Source organism: Amphimedon queenslandica, unplaced genomic scaffold (assembly GCF_000090795.2).
Source record: "Amphimedon queenslandica unplaced genomic scaffold, v1.1 AMPQUscaffold_13211, whole genome shotgun sequence".
NCBI lineage: Eukaryota > Metazoa > Porifera > Demospongiae > Haplosclerida > Niphatidae > Amphimedon > Amphimedon queenslandica.
Genome location: NW_003546553.1, coordinates 83804 through 101776, shown reverse-complemented (window position 1 = coordinate 101776; position 17973 = coordinate 83804). Strand labels below are relative to the sequence as shown.

At 35.7% G+C, this 17973-nt stretch overlaps 5 protein-coding genes across 5 annotated transcripts; 2 read left to right on the top strand and 3 right to left on the bottom strand.

Moving 5' to 3' along the window:
• Positions 1-110: 110 nt before the first annotated feature.
• Positions 111-7812, top strand: LOC100634575 (importin-7-like). The gene is made up of 20 exons (XM_020000166.1): positions 111-323; positions 372-453; positions 692-848; positions 1218-1367; positions 1555-1711; positions 1886-1975; positions 2330-2424; positions 2488-2567; positions 2784-2886; positions 2946-3091; positions 4737-4936; positions 5303-5467; positions 5572-5704; positions 6069-6187; positions 6444-6639; positions 6803-6928; positions 7014-7111; positions 7160-7252; positions 7308-7394; positions 7645-7812. Exons 1-20 carry the CDS (start codon positions 240-242, stop codon positions 7780-7782), a joined length of 2499 nt encoding a protein of 832 aa, XP_019855725.1. The 5' UTR covers positions 111-239; the 3' UTR covers positions 7783-7812.
• A 2411-nt stretch (positions 7813-10223) lies between these two features.
• On the bottom strand, positions 10224-11573 carry LOC105313829 (TNF receptor-associated factor 4-like). The gene has a single exon (XM_011407565.1). It carries the CDS (start codon positions 11571-11573, stop codon positions 10224-10226), a length of 1350 nt encoding a protein of 449 aa, XP_011405867.1.
• Positions 11574-11740: 167 nt separating this feature from the next.
• Positions 11741-13518, bottom strand: LOC105313828 (TNF receptor-associated factor 5-like). Its single transcript, XM_011407564.2, has 2 exons — positions 13309-13518; positions 11741-13237 (listed from the first exon to the last, which is right to left on the bottom strand). The coding sequence occupies exon 2, from the start codon at positions 13196-13198 to the stop codon at positions 11939-11941; it is 1260 nt and encodes a 419-aa protein (XP_011405866.1). The 5' UTR covers positions 13199-13237; positions 13309-13518; the 3' UTR covers positions 11741-11938.
• A 1032-nt stretch (positions 13519-14550) lies between these two features.
• LOC105313827 (TNF receptor-associated factor 5-like) lies at positions 14551-15489 on the top strand. Its single transcript, XM_011407563.1, has one exon. It carries the CDS (start codon positions 14551-14553, stop codon positions 15487-15489), a length of 939 nt encoding a protein of 312 aa, XP_011405865.1.
• LOC105313826 (TNF receptor-associated factor 4-like) lies at positions 15478-16951 on the bottom strand. The gene has a single exon (XM_011407562.2). The coding sequence runs from the start codon at positions 16946-16948 to the stop codon at positions 15686-15688; it is 1263 nt and encodes a 420-aa protein (XP_011405864.1). The 5' UTR covers positions 16949-16951; the 3' UTR covers positions 15478-15685.
• Between the last annotated feature and the right edge of the window lie 1022 nt (positions 16952-17973).

The following is a 17973-nucleotide window of genomic DNA, read 5'->3' as shown; positions in this document are numbered from 1 at the left end:
ACCGTTTTGTTCTTGTTGAACGAACCCATAAACAAACGCGTGGGCGTTTAAAAAATTTTGATGTGAACTACCGTATTGTATCAAATTTTGTTAATTAGAAAAGACGCCTACGTAGAGACACGTGCCAACGGTGCCATAAGGTTGGGAACATTACTACACTTCTTCTTTCACTCGATACATACACTCCCTCGTCTCCTTCATTTGAGCAACAAGAAAGCAAAGAGGATAAGGAGGGCCTTATGGACGTCCAGAGGATAGCCCAAGCTTTTGCCAATACGCTAGATCCTTCCACAAGAGCTGAAGCTGAGACTGAGCTTGAACAGGTCTGACATTGTATAAATATTGACTTTAGTATTGTTGTTACAACACAGGCACTCCAGTCACCAGGCTTTACGCCATGTCTCCTGCAGATTGTGATGAATAACGAAACACCATTCGGGATAAGACAGTCTGGTAATGACAATTATTACCTTTAAAAATGTACATGTACATGAAACATTAAATTATTGTTTATTTTCAAAATAATAATTCATTTCAGATGTACTCACACAATGATTGATGTATCCTTATGTTAATGACCTTTACTTTTCTGATTTTATTCTTGTATATACGTACATGTACATGTACATGTACATACATGTACATCTAATTCTCAATTATTCCAATTACATGTAATTTTTACATTTCATAGCGTCCATTTATTTAAAGAACACTGTCAATAAGTATTGGAAGGTTAGAGATGGCGAGGATGGTGACCCAGAGCAGCCCTATACCATTCCAGAGGAGAGCAAGATGATACTCCGTCAGAATATCGTTGAAGGAATCATTCAAACACCACCTTTGATGAGGTATATCAAATCGATTTTTCTAATTAAAAAATGTTATAATTATATAATTATAATAATTTGTGACCATAATTGACAAAAGGTACCTTATGGCGGATAGAAAAATTGGTCTTTATAGCCTAAAAAATCCAACTTCCTGAGCTTCATTTATCATAAAATTACTCCAGAGGATGCAAAAAGTTACTATGTAGCTTAAAGAAACAATTGTTGACTAACAGGGCACTCACAGGTTGATATTTTTTATTAAAAAGATAAATTTTAAAATCCGCCATAAGGTACCTTTTGTCAGTTATGGTCACATTTTTATAAATATACATGTACTTATTTCAACGTTCTCTCTCTCTCCTCTCTCCCCCTCTCTCTCTCTTCTAGTAAGCAGCTGTGTGTGTGTTTAGAGACTATTGTTAGACAGGATAACTGGAATGACATTGCTCAGAAGATTCACAGTTTCCTTTCCTCCGACAACCAACAGACCTGGCCAGGAGCCCTTCTCTCCCTCTACCAACTGAGCAAGAAATACAAGTAAAATTTCTCCTTGTACATGTGTACATTTTTTGTTAAGAATATTTATTTTTGCCCACTTAACATGTAACTATTATTTGTATGTGTATACTTCTTTTCTCCTTTTCTCTCTCTATTTTTTTATTTCTAAATGTACATGTACGATACATGTGCGTTACATTTTAGTGATTTCACTATGTTTTATTAGATATAAAAAGGCTGAAGACAAAATTAATTATGTTACAATCATGAAGACACTCCTCCCGATGCTCTACAATCGTATGATCGATGTTCTTCCACATCCGACAGAGTTCTACGTCATGATACAACATTGGATATTAAAGATATTTTACTGCACTATACATGTAAGCATTTGGAAGATTAGAATGATTTAAAAAATAATTTGTAAATGTAATTTTAAAACTACATGTACATGTATGCGAATTTATTACATGTATTTATACTTTGCCTGTTGTAAGCTACATGTACAATCTTTTATTTTGTTTTTTATACTTTTCCTGTTGTTTTTTTTTGTCCAGTATCAGTTGCCATTCCAGTTAATAGACGAGAGCACACTGCCTGGTTGGATGATTGTAATTCAAACTATCATTGATAGGCCAGTACCACAAGTAATCACTTGATATTATGCATGTATTTACATATACATGTATATACTGTACATGTACATGTACATGTATATATTAATTTTAGCTCTTTTTTTATGTACATTGTATTGGGAATTTGTCCATTTCTTATTAATTTTTATGATCATTGAATTTCAGTTTAGATTATTAACATTTCACAGATTCATCTATAAATTTGCTAAAATTAGTACTCACAATTTACATGAGCAAATTCCCATCCACCCACGAATATTTAGTGACTAATTATTAATAATGAATTGACCCACCTCTGTTTAATTAATAGTTACTTTTATTTTAAATTCATTATTGATAGACACAAAAATTGACTTAATTTTTTAGGAGTATGAGAAAGAAGACGAAGAGGAAAGACATGAAACTGAATGGTGGAAATGCAAGAAATGGTGCCTACACATCCTCTGCAGTTTGTTTGAAAGGTCCTGCCATTATTAATGAAGATTTGTGTGACGTACATGCACGTGATTTTACATGTACTGTAGGTTTGGTAGTCCTGGTAATGTTGAAGCCTCTTATAACACTTTTGCTGATTACTACATGAAGACATTCAACTGTTCTACAAGTGAGAGAGAGAGAGAGAGAGGGAGGGAGGGAGGGAGGGAGGGAGAGAGGGAGGGAGGGAGGGAGAGAGGGAGGGAGGGAGGGAGGGAGAGAGGGAGGGAGGGAGGGAGAGAGAGAGGGAGGGAGGGAGAGAGGGAGAGGGATTGAATTCACTTCAAAAGAAATGCATGTTTAATAATATTAATAATGTCAATAATATTCACTATTCCTCTATCAGCTGGCGTCATTAATACATTATTGAAGCAGCTGGAAAAGCATCGCACTGGTGTATTTTTAACTGCCAGACTCAAACAACTTATCTTTAACTACTTGAATGAAGCGTAAGTCAATTACACTTTACTATTTTTATTGCTTCGCTCTCTCCCTCTGTCTTTCTTAGGATTAACCATGCCTCCTCGTGGAAGCTCATTAGGCCTCATTTTGACGGGATATTTATTGATATCATATTCCCTCTGTTGTGCTATAGCAATGAGGATGACCAGCTCTGGCATGATGATCCTTATGAATATATTAGAATGAAATTTGGTATACATGAAGCTACATACATGTGCATGCAATGTACTTTTTATACATGTACATTGTACATATACATGTACATGTATGCATGTTCTTATGCTGAATGAAAATTTTGAGCTTCATGATTCCAATGAAAATTGGTTTTTTACACATTTTTAAAATTGTGCCAAAGCCCCTGTACTACAGTACAGGGGCTTTGACCAAATTCCGCCAAAAATGTCTAGAAGAGAATTCTCCATTTTTATGTTTTTTCTTTTCCTGATACATATGCATGTTCATATATTGTGTAGGAAGTTTAAGCTGACTCCAATAAAAATTAGATTTTTATGATTAATTTTTTAAAAGTTACTCAAAAATCAGGCCAAAGTCCCTGTACTATAGTACAGGGTCTTTGGCCAAATTTTACCAAAAATGACTAGGAGAGAATTTTTCATATTTATTATGTTTTCTGGTACATATACACGTTCTTATGTGCTATAGTACAGGGTCTTTGGCCAAATTTTACCAAAAATGACTAGGAGAGAATTTTTCATATTTATTATGTTTTCTGGTACATATACACGTTCTTATGTTGTGTAGCAAGTTTGAGTTGATTCCGACAGAAATTGGATTTTTTAATGAATTTTTAAAGTTGCTCCAAAATCAGGCAAAAGTCCCTGTACTATAGTACAGGGTCTTTGGCCAAATTTTGCCAAAAATGACTAGGAGAGAATTCTTCATTTTTATTATGTTTTCCGGTACATATACATGTTCTTATGTTGTGTAGCAAGTTTGAATCGATTCCGACAGAAATTGGATTTTTTATGAATTTTTAAAGTCGCTCCAAAATCGGACCAAAGTCCCTGTACTATACAGGGTCTTTAGCCAAATTTTGCCAAAAATGACTAGGAGAAAATTCTCCATTTTTATTATGTTTTCTGGTACATATACATGTTCTGATGTTGTGTAGCAAGTTTAAGTCGATTCTGACAGAAATTGGATTTTTTATGAATTTTTAAAGTTGCTCCAAAATCGGACCAAAGTCCCTGTACTATAGTACAGGGTCTTTGGCCAAATTTTGCCAAAAATGACTAAGAAAGAATTCTTTATTTTAATAATTTTTTCTGATACACGTTCTTATGTTGTGTAGCAAGTTTGAGCTGATTCCGATCAAGATTAGATTTTTTAATGAATTTTTCAAGTTGTTCCAAAATTGAACAATAGTTTGATCCTGTACTATATAGTGCAGAAACTTTAGCCAGGTTTTGCCAAAAACATTATTATAATTTTTTTGATATATATGTACATCAAGAGTAGATAATATTGATGTACATGTACATGTTGTTATGATTGTTGTGTAGCAAATTTCAATTAGATTTGTTTTTCATGATGTGCTCACTATGGGGAACCCTGGTAGTGTTACTGTATAATTGTATGTGATAGAAAATTTCATTGACTACCCAAGCAGGCCTTACGAGATATTTTTGCTGAATTTATTTTCATTGATCAACATCAATTATTGTATTATTATTATTATTATTATTATTATTATTATTATTATTATTATTATTTACCCACTTGGCTTAAATTTTCATTGTCTAAAAATTTCATTTAACATCTTGCCCACAAAAAATTAGCACTAAACAAAATTTAATTATGATATTTTGCATCTTAGATATTTTTGAGGATCTTGTATCTCCAGTTGTTGCTGTTCAGGTGTTTCTCTCTGAAGCCTGTCATAAGAGGAAGAACATTCTAGACCCAGTGATGGGGTATTGTATCCAGATATTGAATGAACCAGCTGAGAAGAGAGACCCCAGGAAGAAGGACGGAGCCTTAAACGTAATAGGAACGACAGCTGAAGTATTGATGAAGGTAAGGTATTATTATTATTATTATTATTATTATGAAAAGAACAGTACTTAATAAAATTAGGAGAAATGAATAAATGAATGATGAATACGAAATGATATTACATACATGTACATGTACTACTGAAAATATAAGTGACATGCTGCATTAAAAAAAAAACAGAACAAAAAACACAAAAAGAAAAGAACAATAATTACAAACAGACACACACACACACAAAAAAAGAAAAACGAAACTAAGTCTGCATGAAAGATGCACAGAAAATATTTATTTTGATATTTATTTTGATTTTTATTTCCAACCCAATTATTGTCTAGCATGTACATGTACATGTACATGTACATGTATTATTATTATTTTTTTTTATAGAAAAAGACATACAAGGCCCAATTGGAGCCAATGCTAGTTGCTCACGTCTTCCCTGAGTTTAGTAGTCCTTTTGGTTACATGAGAGCCAGGGCTTGCTGGATGATACAATACTTCTCTGAAATATCCTTCACTGAAGAAAGCCACTTACAATATGCACTCCAACAGGTGAGGAGAGGAAAGGGAGGAGAAATGGGAGGGGCTTGTACTCATTAGCTCCGCCCAGTGCCTAATTAGTTAATTGATTAATTAGAATTTAATTAATTATTTAGGTGTTAAGTTGTTTGACCCAAGATCAGGAGTTACCAGTTAAAGTTGAGGCGGCAGTAGCTCTTCAGAGCCTCATAAAGAATCAAGAACTAGCAGAACAAGTTATCAAGCCTTTTGTGAAACCAATTATTACTGGTGTGTACAGTACATGTACATGTACATGTATACGAAATAATATACATGTAGATTAAATGTTAAAGACTGGTATGTGATCACCATATAGGGAGTACATTTTCCTGGAAAAATATTTCACAAAAATCACCTTTAACTTATTCACAAGAAAATTTTTTTGTATTTTTTACTGACCACTATAAATATGATTAAAAAATAATTTTCATAGATAAGATTTTCACGAATTTTTTAAAAAAATTGCAAAATTATTAAACTACATTGTAAATCCCCATGAAATATACATGTACATGCACTCCCTATGCAGTATTAATTTTTATTATTCTGTACATGCTTGAAATTTACATGTACATGTATGTATTTCCTTTAGAGCTCCTTCAAGTTATTAAGAACACTGATAATGATGACCTCACTGAAGTATTGCAGGAGATCATAGAGACGTATGACGACTGCATTATTGATATTGCAGTTGAGCTCTGCTCCAACCTTGTAAGTCAGATTAGTTTTGGAGCCATTTTGGACAGAATACCCTATTTGACAAAATTTTGAGCTTTTACTTTTAAGATTCATAATTTTTTACTCAGCATAAAACATGAAAAAAATTATTAAAATAGAGAATTTTTTTCTGGTCATTTTTGGTAAAATTTTGCCGAAGACCCTGTACTACATATTGTACATAAACATGTACATGTACATGTACGTGTATAGTCCTTTTATTCTTCACCTCTTTTGTCCTTCTCTCAAGGTGACAGCATTCACTGAGTTGCTAGAGTCCAGTGGAGGAGAGGAGGAGGATGGCTATAAGGCACTCACTGCCCTCGGTCTCATATCAGCTGTACAGTCACTAGTGAAGTCCGCCTTTTCCAAGCCGGAGCTCTTAAAACAAATGGAAACAGTTTTAATAGGAACAATAGCATCAATATTTCAAAATGGAATTATGGGTAAGCAGTAAGGACTTGTACTGTACATGTACATGTACATACTGTAGCTCAGAAATTCAAACTTCATGGTTACACCTATAATCATAATGGCATCTCTCTCTCCCTCTCTCTCTCTCTCTCTCTCTCTCTCTCTCTCTCTCTCTCTCCCTCTCTCTTTCCTCAGATTATTATGAGGAGATGTTAACTCTCCTTGATCTTTTTACTTGCGAGTCAGTTTCTCCTATAATGTGGCAGGTCCTCGGTCTTATTTATGAAGCATTCACTAGAGATGGTTTTGACTATTTTTCAGGTGAGGGAAACCTTAATTCACCATCCTCTCATGAAATCACTTTATCACATGTACATGTACATGTACATTTTCCCTCTTATTATAGAAATGATGGGCGTTATATATAATTTTATAAGAGTCGACCCAGACAATTTTATCTCGAACCAAAGGCACATTGAAATAGTTATCTCAATGGCAAAAACAGTAAGTCAGGCCAGCCCTTTGTTGGTTTCTAATTAATGCCCACCCAAGGTCCTAACAAAAGAGTCTGGCGAAGAACCCCAGACGTCTGCTTGTAAATTATTAGAAGTTTTATTACTTGAATGTAGAGGAAAGATAGATCAAGTGAGTTCGGGGGAGGGTTTAAATCACTCACTAACCCTGCCTACTTTTTATACAGTTTATTCCCAATATATTGGAGTGCCCCCTCGAAAGATTAACTAAAAAGATTCAGGACCCAGATCTTCGATATGCATGTATTTTAGTGGTAAGTACATGTACATGTACATGTTTTAATAATCACACATTCTTTGCATGTTTACTTTTTGTGTTAAGTTTGTTTGTTAAACAATGTGGTTTCAATTCAGTCGTTTGATCTCAAATCGTTTATTCTTAAATGGTTTATTTTGTTTAATTGGGGATCAAGTGCCTACCATTACATGATCATCATTAATTGATGCATCACTACATGTACTGTACATGTACATGTAAAAAAAACATCTAAAATTTATTGCTAGGTTGTTGCTGGCATTTACTCAAACTGTGCTTTGGTATTGGAGTTGCTTGAGAAGACAAGATTCCCCAACTCTCAGGAGCCCATTACAGCCCAGTTCTTCACACAGTGGCTCACCGACTGCAAGAATTTTGAAGGGTAAGCACAATAGTACATTTTGTACATTAAGGTTCTGCCGAGAAAAAATAGAGGTGGTTGGAGACTATTGCTCCTTTTAAATTTATGTACACCACACTAGTAGACTACAATATCATGCTTTATGTATGGTTATTAGTATTAATTGGATGGTTGGTCTAAGTGATGAACTGGTTAGCTCATTTGTTGAGGTGGTTGTCCCGACCACCCACCCCCCGACCACCGTAGGCAGAACTACACATGTATGGTGCTTGTACATGTACATGTACATGTAGTAGTCCAGATGGGGTCAATTACAATGAGAAATACAATGTACATGTACATGTACATGTAGTAGTCCAGATGGGGTCAATTACAATAAGAAATACAATGTACATGTACATGTACAGTAATATCATTACTACAGTATGTACCCAGAAAGAAAAATTACTATTACAATTACAATGTACATGTTCTGTACATGTACATGTAGTTGTCTAATACTATTACAGTTACTATACATTTGGTTTTTCTAATTCCTCTGTTATTATATTACTATTAGTTACAATTACATGTACATCTTTGCTATAAGATGTAATTATTATTACAATTACATGTACATCAATTATATTACAATTGTATTATAATTATATTATTTGCTTATATTATACTCTGACACGTACAATGTATCTACAGTACATTACCCCATGTCTGATATGTACTGTACTACATCTACAATGTACATGTACATGTACATAATTATTATTTGGTATAATTGAATTGCGAATATGAATTTTACTATAAATAATTTTAGCGAAATCTCTACTGCTATACTTGTAGGAGTACATGTACATACAAGTGTAGTTCTTGAGATTTCCTTCTCAAATTCCTTTCCTTATCTTTCTATTTCCTTGATTGTACATGTATCTTCAATTTCCCTATATACAGTACATGAGTCATGAGACAGGATTCTTTTCTTTATAAATTCCTTTTCCTTATCTAGTTTATTTTCTTGCTTGTATCTTCAATGAATCTACTGTACTTGTACAGCTGTACATTATAATGTATGTTTATCTTCATTGTGAATCAAAGGAGTCCTTTCACTCTCTTCCTCCTCTCTGATGTTGTGAAATAAAGTCTTCAATTATTCTTTCTATACACGTATCTGTTTACCTTGTAACACATACATGTAAACAGAGTGTAGTATAGGGACTGTTTCTCACTTATTTACTTTCATGTGTTGGATTTCCAATCTAAGTCATGTCTTCACACTGCATATTGATAGTATTAGGAAAGTGAAGCCCAACTTCTTGCCAAACTTTATGAAAATATACCCGTGAACAATAACAATCTCATTTGATTTGTACACATACACAAACACATGTACATCACGTACATATATGTATTTCACGTACATATATGTATTCCATTAATGAGTACATAATTATTTGCTTAGTAGCAGACATGAAATGATTCTCTGGTTCAGACAAAATGACTTCTTTATCAATGGGAGAGAAATCTAATCATAATCTCTCATCAGATACTTGTTATTGTTCAAAGGATGTGGCTGTCTATGTTTATGTAGTTTTGCTAAACATACATGTACTTGTACATGCCTTGTAGTAGGGACAGCCATACAACATTGAGTTATGATGTTTTCTGGTTATGGGCCATATCTTATGTGATGCATTAAATTTTGTGGTTTCAGCCTACAAATTAAACATTATGTGTACACATGTACATGTACATGTAAATGTACATTTTATGTTGAGGAAACTACTGTATTCTTATTACTTGTACTGGTCCTATTCCTCCCTTATTATGAATGATACATTCTTGAGAGATTATTGGCACTAGCATATTGTTTGTTGTAGTAGCACCTGTATGTATAACACTGGAATTATGTAATGTTTTCTAATTATGGCTCATAATCTTATTGATGGATTGAATTTTGTGTTTTAAACCAATAGTCTCAACATTTGTGTACTTATGTACACGTTTAGGAAATTACTGTATTTCTTTTTAATTATATTTACCGACTCCTCCCTCATTCTGACACTATCTGGACGGATTATTGGCGCTATGATATTATACATGTATATCGACTGTATGTCTTTTGGCAACTACAATTGTACCAATATATACATAGCCCACCTGTCTTGTGTCTTTTTACCTTGTTACATACATTTTAAGTATTTTTATTTGATAATTTGTTTTGCTTGGTGTCAGATGTTATGATTGGTTCGTCGTTTATTTTTGGAGTTACTGTGGATAAGTGCAGCTGTTGTTCTTTATAGTTACAATTGTTTACCTACATAGCTTTGTCCACATGTGTCAACAGTCAGTAGTCTAAATAGACTACTATTCAGTCTAACTATTCAGAGAGCTGAATAGTTAGAATTTTGAACATAAAATACAACGTATAATCTTGAAAAACAAATTAGTTTAAAAATTATTAGAAATAACATTTTATTTAGTTCCTAAAAGCCACGGCTTGATCTTCGAGGTAGTGCTAATGCTTATTCTAAAGTAAAGGGAATCGTCTTTAAGATACTCTGTGTTTCCATTGTACGTGAGCTCAGACTGGGAGAGGAAACCAGACTTACCCCAACCTGTCCCATTCATCACGTCTACCACTCTCTGCCGATATTTCATGGGCGTGTCTCCGTTGAACTTGAGCACCTGTTTGGCATGACTCTTGTCTCTGATTTGATTCAGTAGTTCTATTGTCACTTCTCCTTCGAAAGGCCAGTCCAACAGCTCGTCATGGCTACCCTTCATCAGGCATATATAGCACGAGATGTGAGTGTCCTCGTGTCTCCCAATTCCGTGACAGGCTACACTTAGTTGCATTTTATAACCTTCTGGTTGGTGGGATCGGAATGGAGTGCTCTGCCACATTTTCTTGCTGTTCTTGTAGGCGCTGTAAGGGCTTAGTCTTAGGACTAGTTTTTGCGTCGTGTTGGATATTGGCCGGGCCCATAGCTCCTCCTGTTGTGTGTCCAGCTGGTGTATTTTAAAAGTTAGTTCTTCAATGTCAGTCTGGAGTGATTGTACTTGTGTCATGGCTAGATCGAGATGTGATACCATTTCTGATTGATTGTGGTGAGTTATTTTCTCCCGAGGGATTTTCTTTCTGCAGCCAGCTGCTGAGTACGTGCACGGGACCATTTCTTTTGGGCACTCCTCAACGTGTACACTCATTTCTCTACGTATCACTATCTCTTGGCATTCTTTATTGTGACATGGTACTGGTATTTCTGGACATTCATCAATGTGTCTGCTCCCTGTGATTATATTGTGCCTGTCTCTCAATGAGCAGTACTGACATATTGCTTCTCTGTGTGGGCATGTATCATTTATGTGTCCATCTAAAGTATGTGGATATACTATCTCAGTACAGCCATTAGGACACTCCACCAACTGATGCTTGCAGGCTGACATGTGTCCATCTACGTCTCTCACTTTCCCTCTCCACTCACAGCCTCTCTCCTGATACTGGCAATACACTCTTAGCTCTAGAACCTTCTTCTCGTTGTGAGTGTCCTTAAAATAATTCCTATTCAAGTTCGACTCGCACAATGGACAAAGGAAGTCCTTTTCACTGACTCTTAGCTTGTGTAGGCATGTTTTGCACATGATCAATCCACAGCATGTGACCTGGTAAGGTTCTCTGAAGAGTAGGGAGCACTGCTGACAGACAAAGTCATTATGATTCTGTCCATCGACAGGGGTGAGGTTGTAGCCTCCTTCTTTGGTGGCTTGTGGTTGGGGGTCCTCGTTCTTGCTGGCTGGTGGGTTACTTGTTTCTTCAGCCATTTTGTCTTTTGTGAATTGGCACACCTTTATCAGTGGTTGATTGTTTTCATAGTATTATATATACTTAGATGCCATGGGGAATCAAACAGAGAGACTAAAGCTACATGTATGTGTATTGTCATTATTGACAGTCTCCTCTCTCTCTCCCTATTGTTTGTATGATTTAGTTATAATTATAGACAATAAAAACTGTAAAGTTTCTTTCTTATATTAATACAATAAAACATATACTGTGCATGTGCATATGCTTGGCTGTTTGTTCAGGAACTGAATGTTTTTGTATTTATTAAAGTCAACAGTAAACTCAGGTGTTTATTTATACGTCGTGTTATGTACATCTTTCCTTGCTTCTGAGACATCACATGTTACATAACTAGCCATGGCCTGGTTTTTGAGGTAACCTTCACACTTACTCTAAAGTACAGAGAGTCATCTTTGAGATACTGACAGTCCTGAGTTGGTTTCAGGCCCAGCTCAGAGTGTGGTATAAATTCCTGTAGCCCTCCACCTCTCCCAATCTCTTTCCCTCTAACTCTTTGCCTGTATTGCACCGGAGTTCCTTCACTGAATCGGAGTAGCTCCTTCTCGTGACACTTATCCTCCATCTGATTCAATAGCTCAAGGCTCACTTCACCTTTGAAGGGCCACTCCAGTGTATCGTCGTAGTCTCCCGAGAGAAGATGCACAAAGCATGATATGTAGTGATTAGCTGCTCCTCCGTTTCCATTGCAGAATACACTTAGGCACATTTTGTATCCTCCTGGTGACGAGTAGAAGGCTGGGCTGTACCAAACTGTCTTCTCTTCTTTGTGTTTTGTGTACTCGTCAAGTTTCATAATTTTATGACTGTTTACTTTGGTTGACAGTGTCTCGTTGCTCCTTCCAAACTCTTCGATTTGTTTCATTGCTATGTCTAGATGAAGTTTCAGTCTATCTTTATTGTGTGACTCCAGATCCTCTCTCTTTACTGTCTCTGAGCAGCCGGCCTTAGCATAAGTGCATGGGACCATTTCTTTTGGGCACTCCTCAACGTGTGCACTCATTTCTCTACGTATCACTATCTCTTGGCATTCTTTATTGTGACATGGTACTGGTATTTCTGGACATTCATCAATGTGTCTGCTCCCTGTGATTATATTGTGCCTGTCTCTCAATGAGCAGTACTGACATATTGCTTCTCTGTGTGGGCATGTATCCTTCATGTGTCCATCTAAAGTGTGTGGATATACTATCTCAGTACAGCCATTAGGACACTCCACCAACTGGTGCTTGCAGGCTGACATGTGTCCATCTACGTCTCTCACTTTCCCTCTCCACTCACAGCCTCCTCTCTTGTGACTGCAGTACACCACCAGCTCTTTTATTCTCTTGTCCATTTCTTTATCAAAGCTGCTCTGAGTTATCTTTTGGCTCCTGCAGTTAGGACAGGTTGGGCGGGAGTGATGCTCCTTGAGTGTGTTTAGACATTGTGAACAGAAGCTCTTCCCACAGCAACTTGTCTTGACTGGCTCTCGTGGCACTAGCATACAAATTGAGCAGTGTTGATCGAAAGGAGAGATGAACTGATAGTCATAGCCTCCTATAAACTGCCTGTTGTTCTTGGCACTGCTGCTTTTGGCTGCCATACTCTATGTTAAATACTTTGGATAGCTCTCTTGCATACACTGTTCAGAAATGATAAATGATTCATGTATATATATATATATATATGCACTAGTAGTGGGTGGTGACTTACCTTAACTCCTAAGCACATGCAAGTAGGTATGACTGCTATTGGCTAGAGTGCAGAGTATGAGAGGAAGAGATGACAGCTCTGTTGATGCAATCAATGGGCAGGGCTACTCATGATTATGCTAGTATTTGTTAACCAATTAGTCTTTGCCTTGTATGCCTCATAAATTGCTGGAGAGCTGATAATGAATGTCATAATCTAATTTTAGAAATTCATTAATCTGATTAGTAGTTCAAAGTTAGTGTGAAGATTGTTTTATTAATCTTTTAATGAATAAACTGGCACACCCACTCACAATTCAATAGTTAGAGTAGGTACACGCATCAGACTTCTCTGCCATCTGTACATTAGTATCTTGTGATCCTCAACAAGTTACCTGCTGCTACAATATCTTCTGTAGAGCAATTTTGACTATTAGTGAAGCAACTCAAATGTCCTCTTTGTCAAGAAGACTTGATGAGAAGTTGTTCCAAAATTTGACAAAACATGCACCCAGTATATAGTACAGGATGTTTGTCAGAAATGCCTAGGAAAGATTCTCCATTTTTATGATAAATAAACATGTTCTTATGTTGTGTAGAAGGTTTGAGCTGATTACGATCAAAATTGAATTTTTTTATAAATTTTTTAAAGTTGCATAAAGGAGACAAAGTACATGGTCTCAGGCCAAATTTTGCTAAAATTGAAAAAGAGAGAATTTGCCATTTTTGTAATGTCTTTTAATTCATATACATGTAATTATGTTGTGTGGAAAGTTTGAGCTGATTCCAATCAAAATTGAATTATTTACAAATTTTCTAAAGTTGCTCCAAAATCAGGCCAAGGTCCCTGTACTATAGTACAGGTTCTTTGACTAAATTTTGCCAAAAATGACTAGGAGAGAATTCCCCATTTTTATAGTGTTTTCTGATACATATATATGTTCTTATGTTGTGTAGAAAGTATGAGCTGATTGTGATGAAAATTAAATTTTTTATGAATTTTAAAAGTGTTGCCTGTTGTAATGCATGCATTCATATCACAAGGCCCAGATGATAATTAAGACAGTAGTCCCCCCTTTTAGAGACTACCCCTGTTTCAGGAAGTGTTTTTTGTATGATCAGCTTAGAAATAATAACTTGATTGACTCCAATGCATGATTGACTCTTTTTCTGCTCAAGTTAATGAAATTCATTGTCTGAATTTCATTCTGGTTATGTAATATTACCTGCTGTCATAGCAACCTCTCAGAACAAATAAACATCAATGTCACTTCTGGACAGCCCACTAATGGAGGAGCCAGCCCCTTGTACTACTTGTACAGGGGACATCACTCCTCACTTTCCTGAAGGATGTCCCAAGAGAGAGTATGAGTGCCTTCACTGCAGCTATAAGGACACGTACGAAGAAATAATAGGAACACACCAGTCAGAGTGTCCCCAGTTAATAATAGCATGCAATAATGACGGATGCAATGAGAAGATAACGCGAATATCCATGATGGAGCACCTTGGAGTCTGCCCAAAGGCTATCATTGAATGCCAGTACTCTATAGTTGGGTGTCGTAAGAAATTCAAGAGGGAAGAGGTCACCCGTCACGAGACTGAACACATGAGCAGACACTTAAAACTAGCAGTGAAGAGTATCAAAGAGATGAGAGAGAGGCCCCCACAGTGTTTGACACTGAAAGAGGGAGAGTTGGCCAGCTATGTGTTCAGACTCAAGGAATTCTCTGAGCTTAAACAAAAGGGAAAGCACTGGATGAGCCCAACTTTCTACACATCAATAGGAGGGTATAAAATGGTACTGGTTGTATTCCCAAATGGTTATAAAGAGGATGAGGGCTGTCAAGTATCTTGTTTCATTTGCTTACTGGCTGGAGAGTATGACTTTCAACTCCAGTGGCCAATGAAAGGTGAAGTTACCATTGAGCTACTCAATCAGCTTGAAGACAAGAATCACACCAAAGCAGTCCTAACCATCACTGAAGATAATGATTTCTTTCCAGTTGAGGATGAGGAGATATTGAATATAGAAGAGGATGTCCCGGGGGTTGGTCATTCTAATATGATTGAGCACTATCAGTTGGAATATGATTCAGAGCTCAATGTGGCATATCTCAAAGATGATTGTCTTTACTTTCGTGTCAGTGTTACAAAACTGGAAAATACTGCAACCAAGCCTTGGCTAATAACTACTCAATAAAATTTGCTGCAACATGATCCCTTTATTTTGTATTTTGCATGTACTTAGTAATAGTTCTAACCTATCTTTATTCTTTATTACAGTTGTATTGTAACTTTTTTGATGATTGAATAATGATTAATAAAATGACACCAATACATGATTTAAACAAAATCTAACTGTGAAAGTGATTAAATTGTTCCTTTTATTGAATGTTTTATTGCGGAACTAGCCACGGCCTTGCCTTTTGTGTAACCTTCACACTGATTCTGAAGTACAAACAATCATCTTTAAGATACTGATGATTAGTACTTGGATTATGCTTCAGCTCTTGATGTGATACGAATTTCTTATAACCCCATCCACTTGGGCTTCTACCTTCCATCACTCTTTGCTTGTATTTCCCTGGAATAGTATCATTGAATGATATGGTATATTTCTTATGATTCTTATCCTCCAGTTGATTCAGTAGTTCTATAGTAACGTCTCCCTGAAATGGCCACTCCAATATATCATCATATTCTCCTGCCATGAAGCATATGAAGCAAGAGACATGTGTACCTTTACCTTCTCCATTACCATTAGGATAGACTAGTAATGACATTCTGTATTTTACTGGTGATGTGTAGAAGCCCGGGCTGTACCATGTCTCATCTTCCTTCTTCTCAGTAAATTGGCTTAGCTTCAATACTTCATTTGTTATCATTGATGGATTTTTCTGCTCTAGACTTGTTTTGAGAGATTCTATTGTCTCTGTTGTCACTTCCAGTTGTTTCTTTGTCAGTTGTAGGTGTGCTGTTATTGATTCTTCATTGTGCTTCTCTTGTTCTTCTCTCTTCATTTTCTTATTACATCCAACAGTATTGTATTCACATGGTACGATAGCTTTAGGGCAGGTCTCATTGTGTGATTCTAGTAAACATCGTGGTATCATACTACAGCCTTCATTACTGCATTGGATTGGGAGGTCAGGACACTCATCAAGATGACTGCTGCTTGTTATCAGTTGATATCGACCTTTTCGCTTGCAATACTGACAGTTAACCATTCGTTTAGTACAGTTGTCTGTCAGATGTGTCTCCATTGATCTCCTCTTAATCTTCTCTCCACACTCATTAGTACAAGGTACCAGTTGATAGTTACAGCTATTAAGATGAGTATCAATTGATGTACCAGTTTCATTAATAGTTCCCTGCCACTCACAACCCTCCTCACTGTTAGTACAGTGAATCTTAAGAGCAATGATCTCACGATTGAGCTTTCCATCATTGAAAAAGCTCAATTCTTCTTGACAAAGAGGACATTTTGGTTGCTTCACTGATAGTCCAAGTTGCTCCAGACAGGTCTTACAGAAGGTATTGTAGCAGCAGGTAACTTGTTGAGGATCACAAGATACTAATGTACAGATGGCACAAATGTATCTACTGGGAGGATCACCATCAACAAACTTATAATCAAATCCACCATATGGTTTAGCCATTTTTGAAGTAGGTGGGACTTTAATTATTACCCTTAATTACTATTTTTATTATTTCTTGAGCCTGTTTGTAATTGTTGAGTACATGTACATATAATTGTAATTATTACTTATTATAATTATTACTTATTATAAATACAAACTTTTAATTTTGATAAGTAAATAACACTTTACTCCTGTTTATGCATGCATTTGATTAGGCCCTGTGAAATTATGCTAGCATAATTTTGAGAATAATAGGGAATTCATAGAATCAAGAATAATTCAAGAATAATAGGCAGTATTTATGAGAACTTTTTTAAAAAATTATAAATCGGTAAAGTATAGTCATAGACTATAAAACTATAGACTATAATTATTAGTATGATTAATTATGCCATCACAATTAATCATGATTGAAATATTTTTGTTATATTAATTACTTTATATTAATGAATAATAGTAGAATAATAGGCATGTTTGAAAAGAATAATGGGCAATACATAGAAGAATCTGAGAATAGAATAATAGGCAAAAATAAAAGCATAATTTCACAAGGCCTACATTTGATGATACTTTAGTTTTATGTATCTAAAGTTTTAGTTTAGGATTAACACAACAGTTCCTCTTATCCATGCATATGGCTCAAATGTATCATTTACATGTATACTGACTTTAAAGTATGAACAATCATCTTTAAGGTATAGACATCTTCTACAAGTATTATATTCTATTGCTTCTAACTCCCTGTGTGATATGAACTTCTTGCGACCTATGCTTCTGCCTTCACTTCTTCTGTCATTCAATGGCAAATCATTAAAGCTCATAATACATTTCTTGTGCTTCCTATCCTCCATTTGATTCAATAGCTGTACGGTAACAGACCCGTTAAATGACCACTCCAATGAATCATCATATTTCCCTTTCATGAGGTTGATGTAGAGAGAGACGTGTGTTCCCTTACCTTCCTCGTTGCCATTAGGATAGACACTTACAGATATCTTGTATCCTCCTGGCTTTGTGTAGAAGGCTGTGCTGTGCCATGTCTC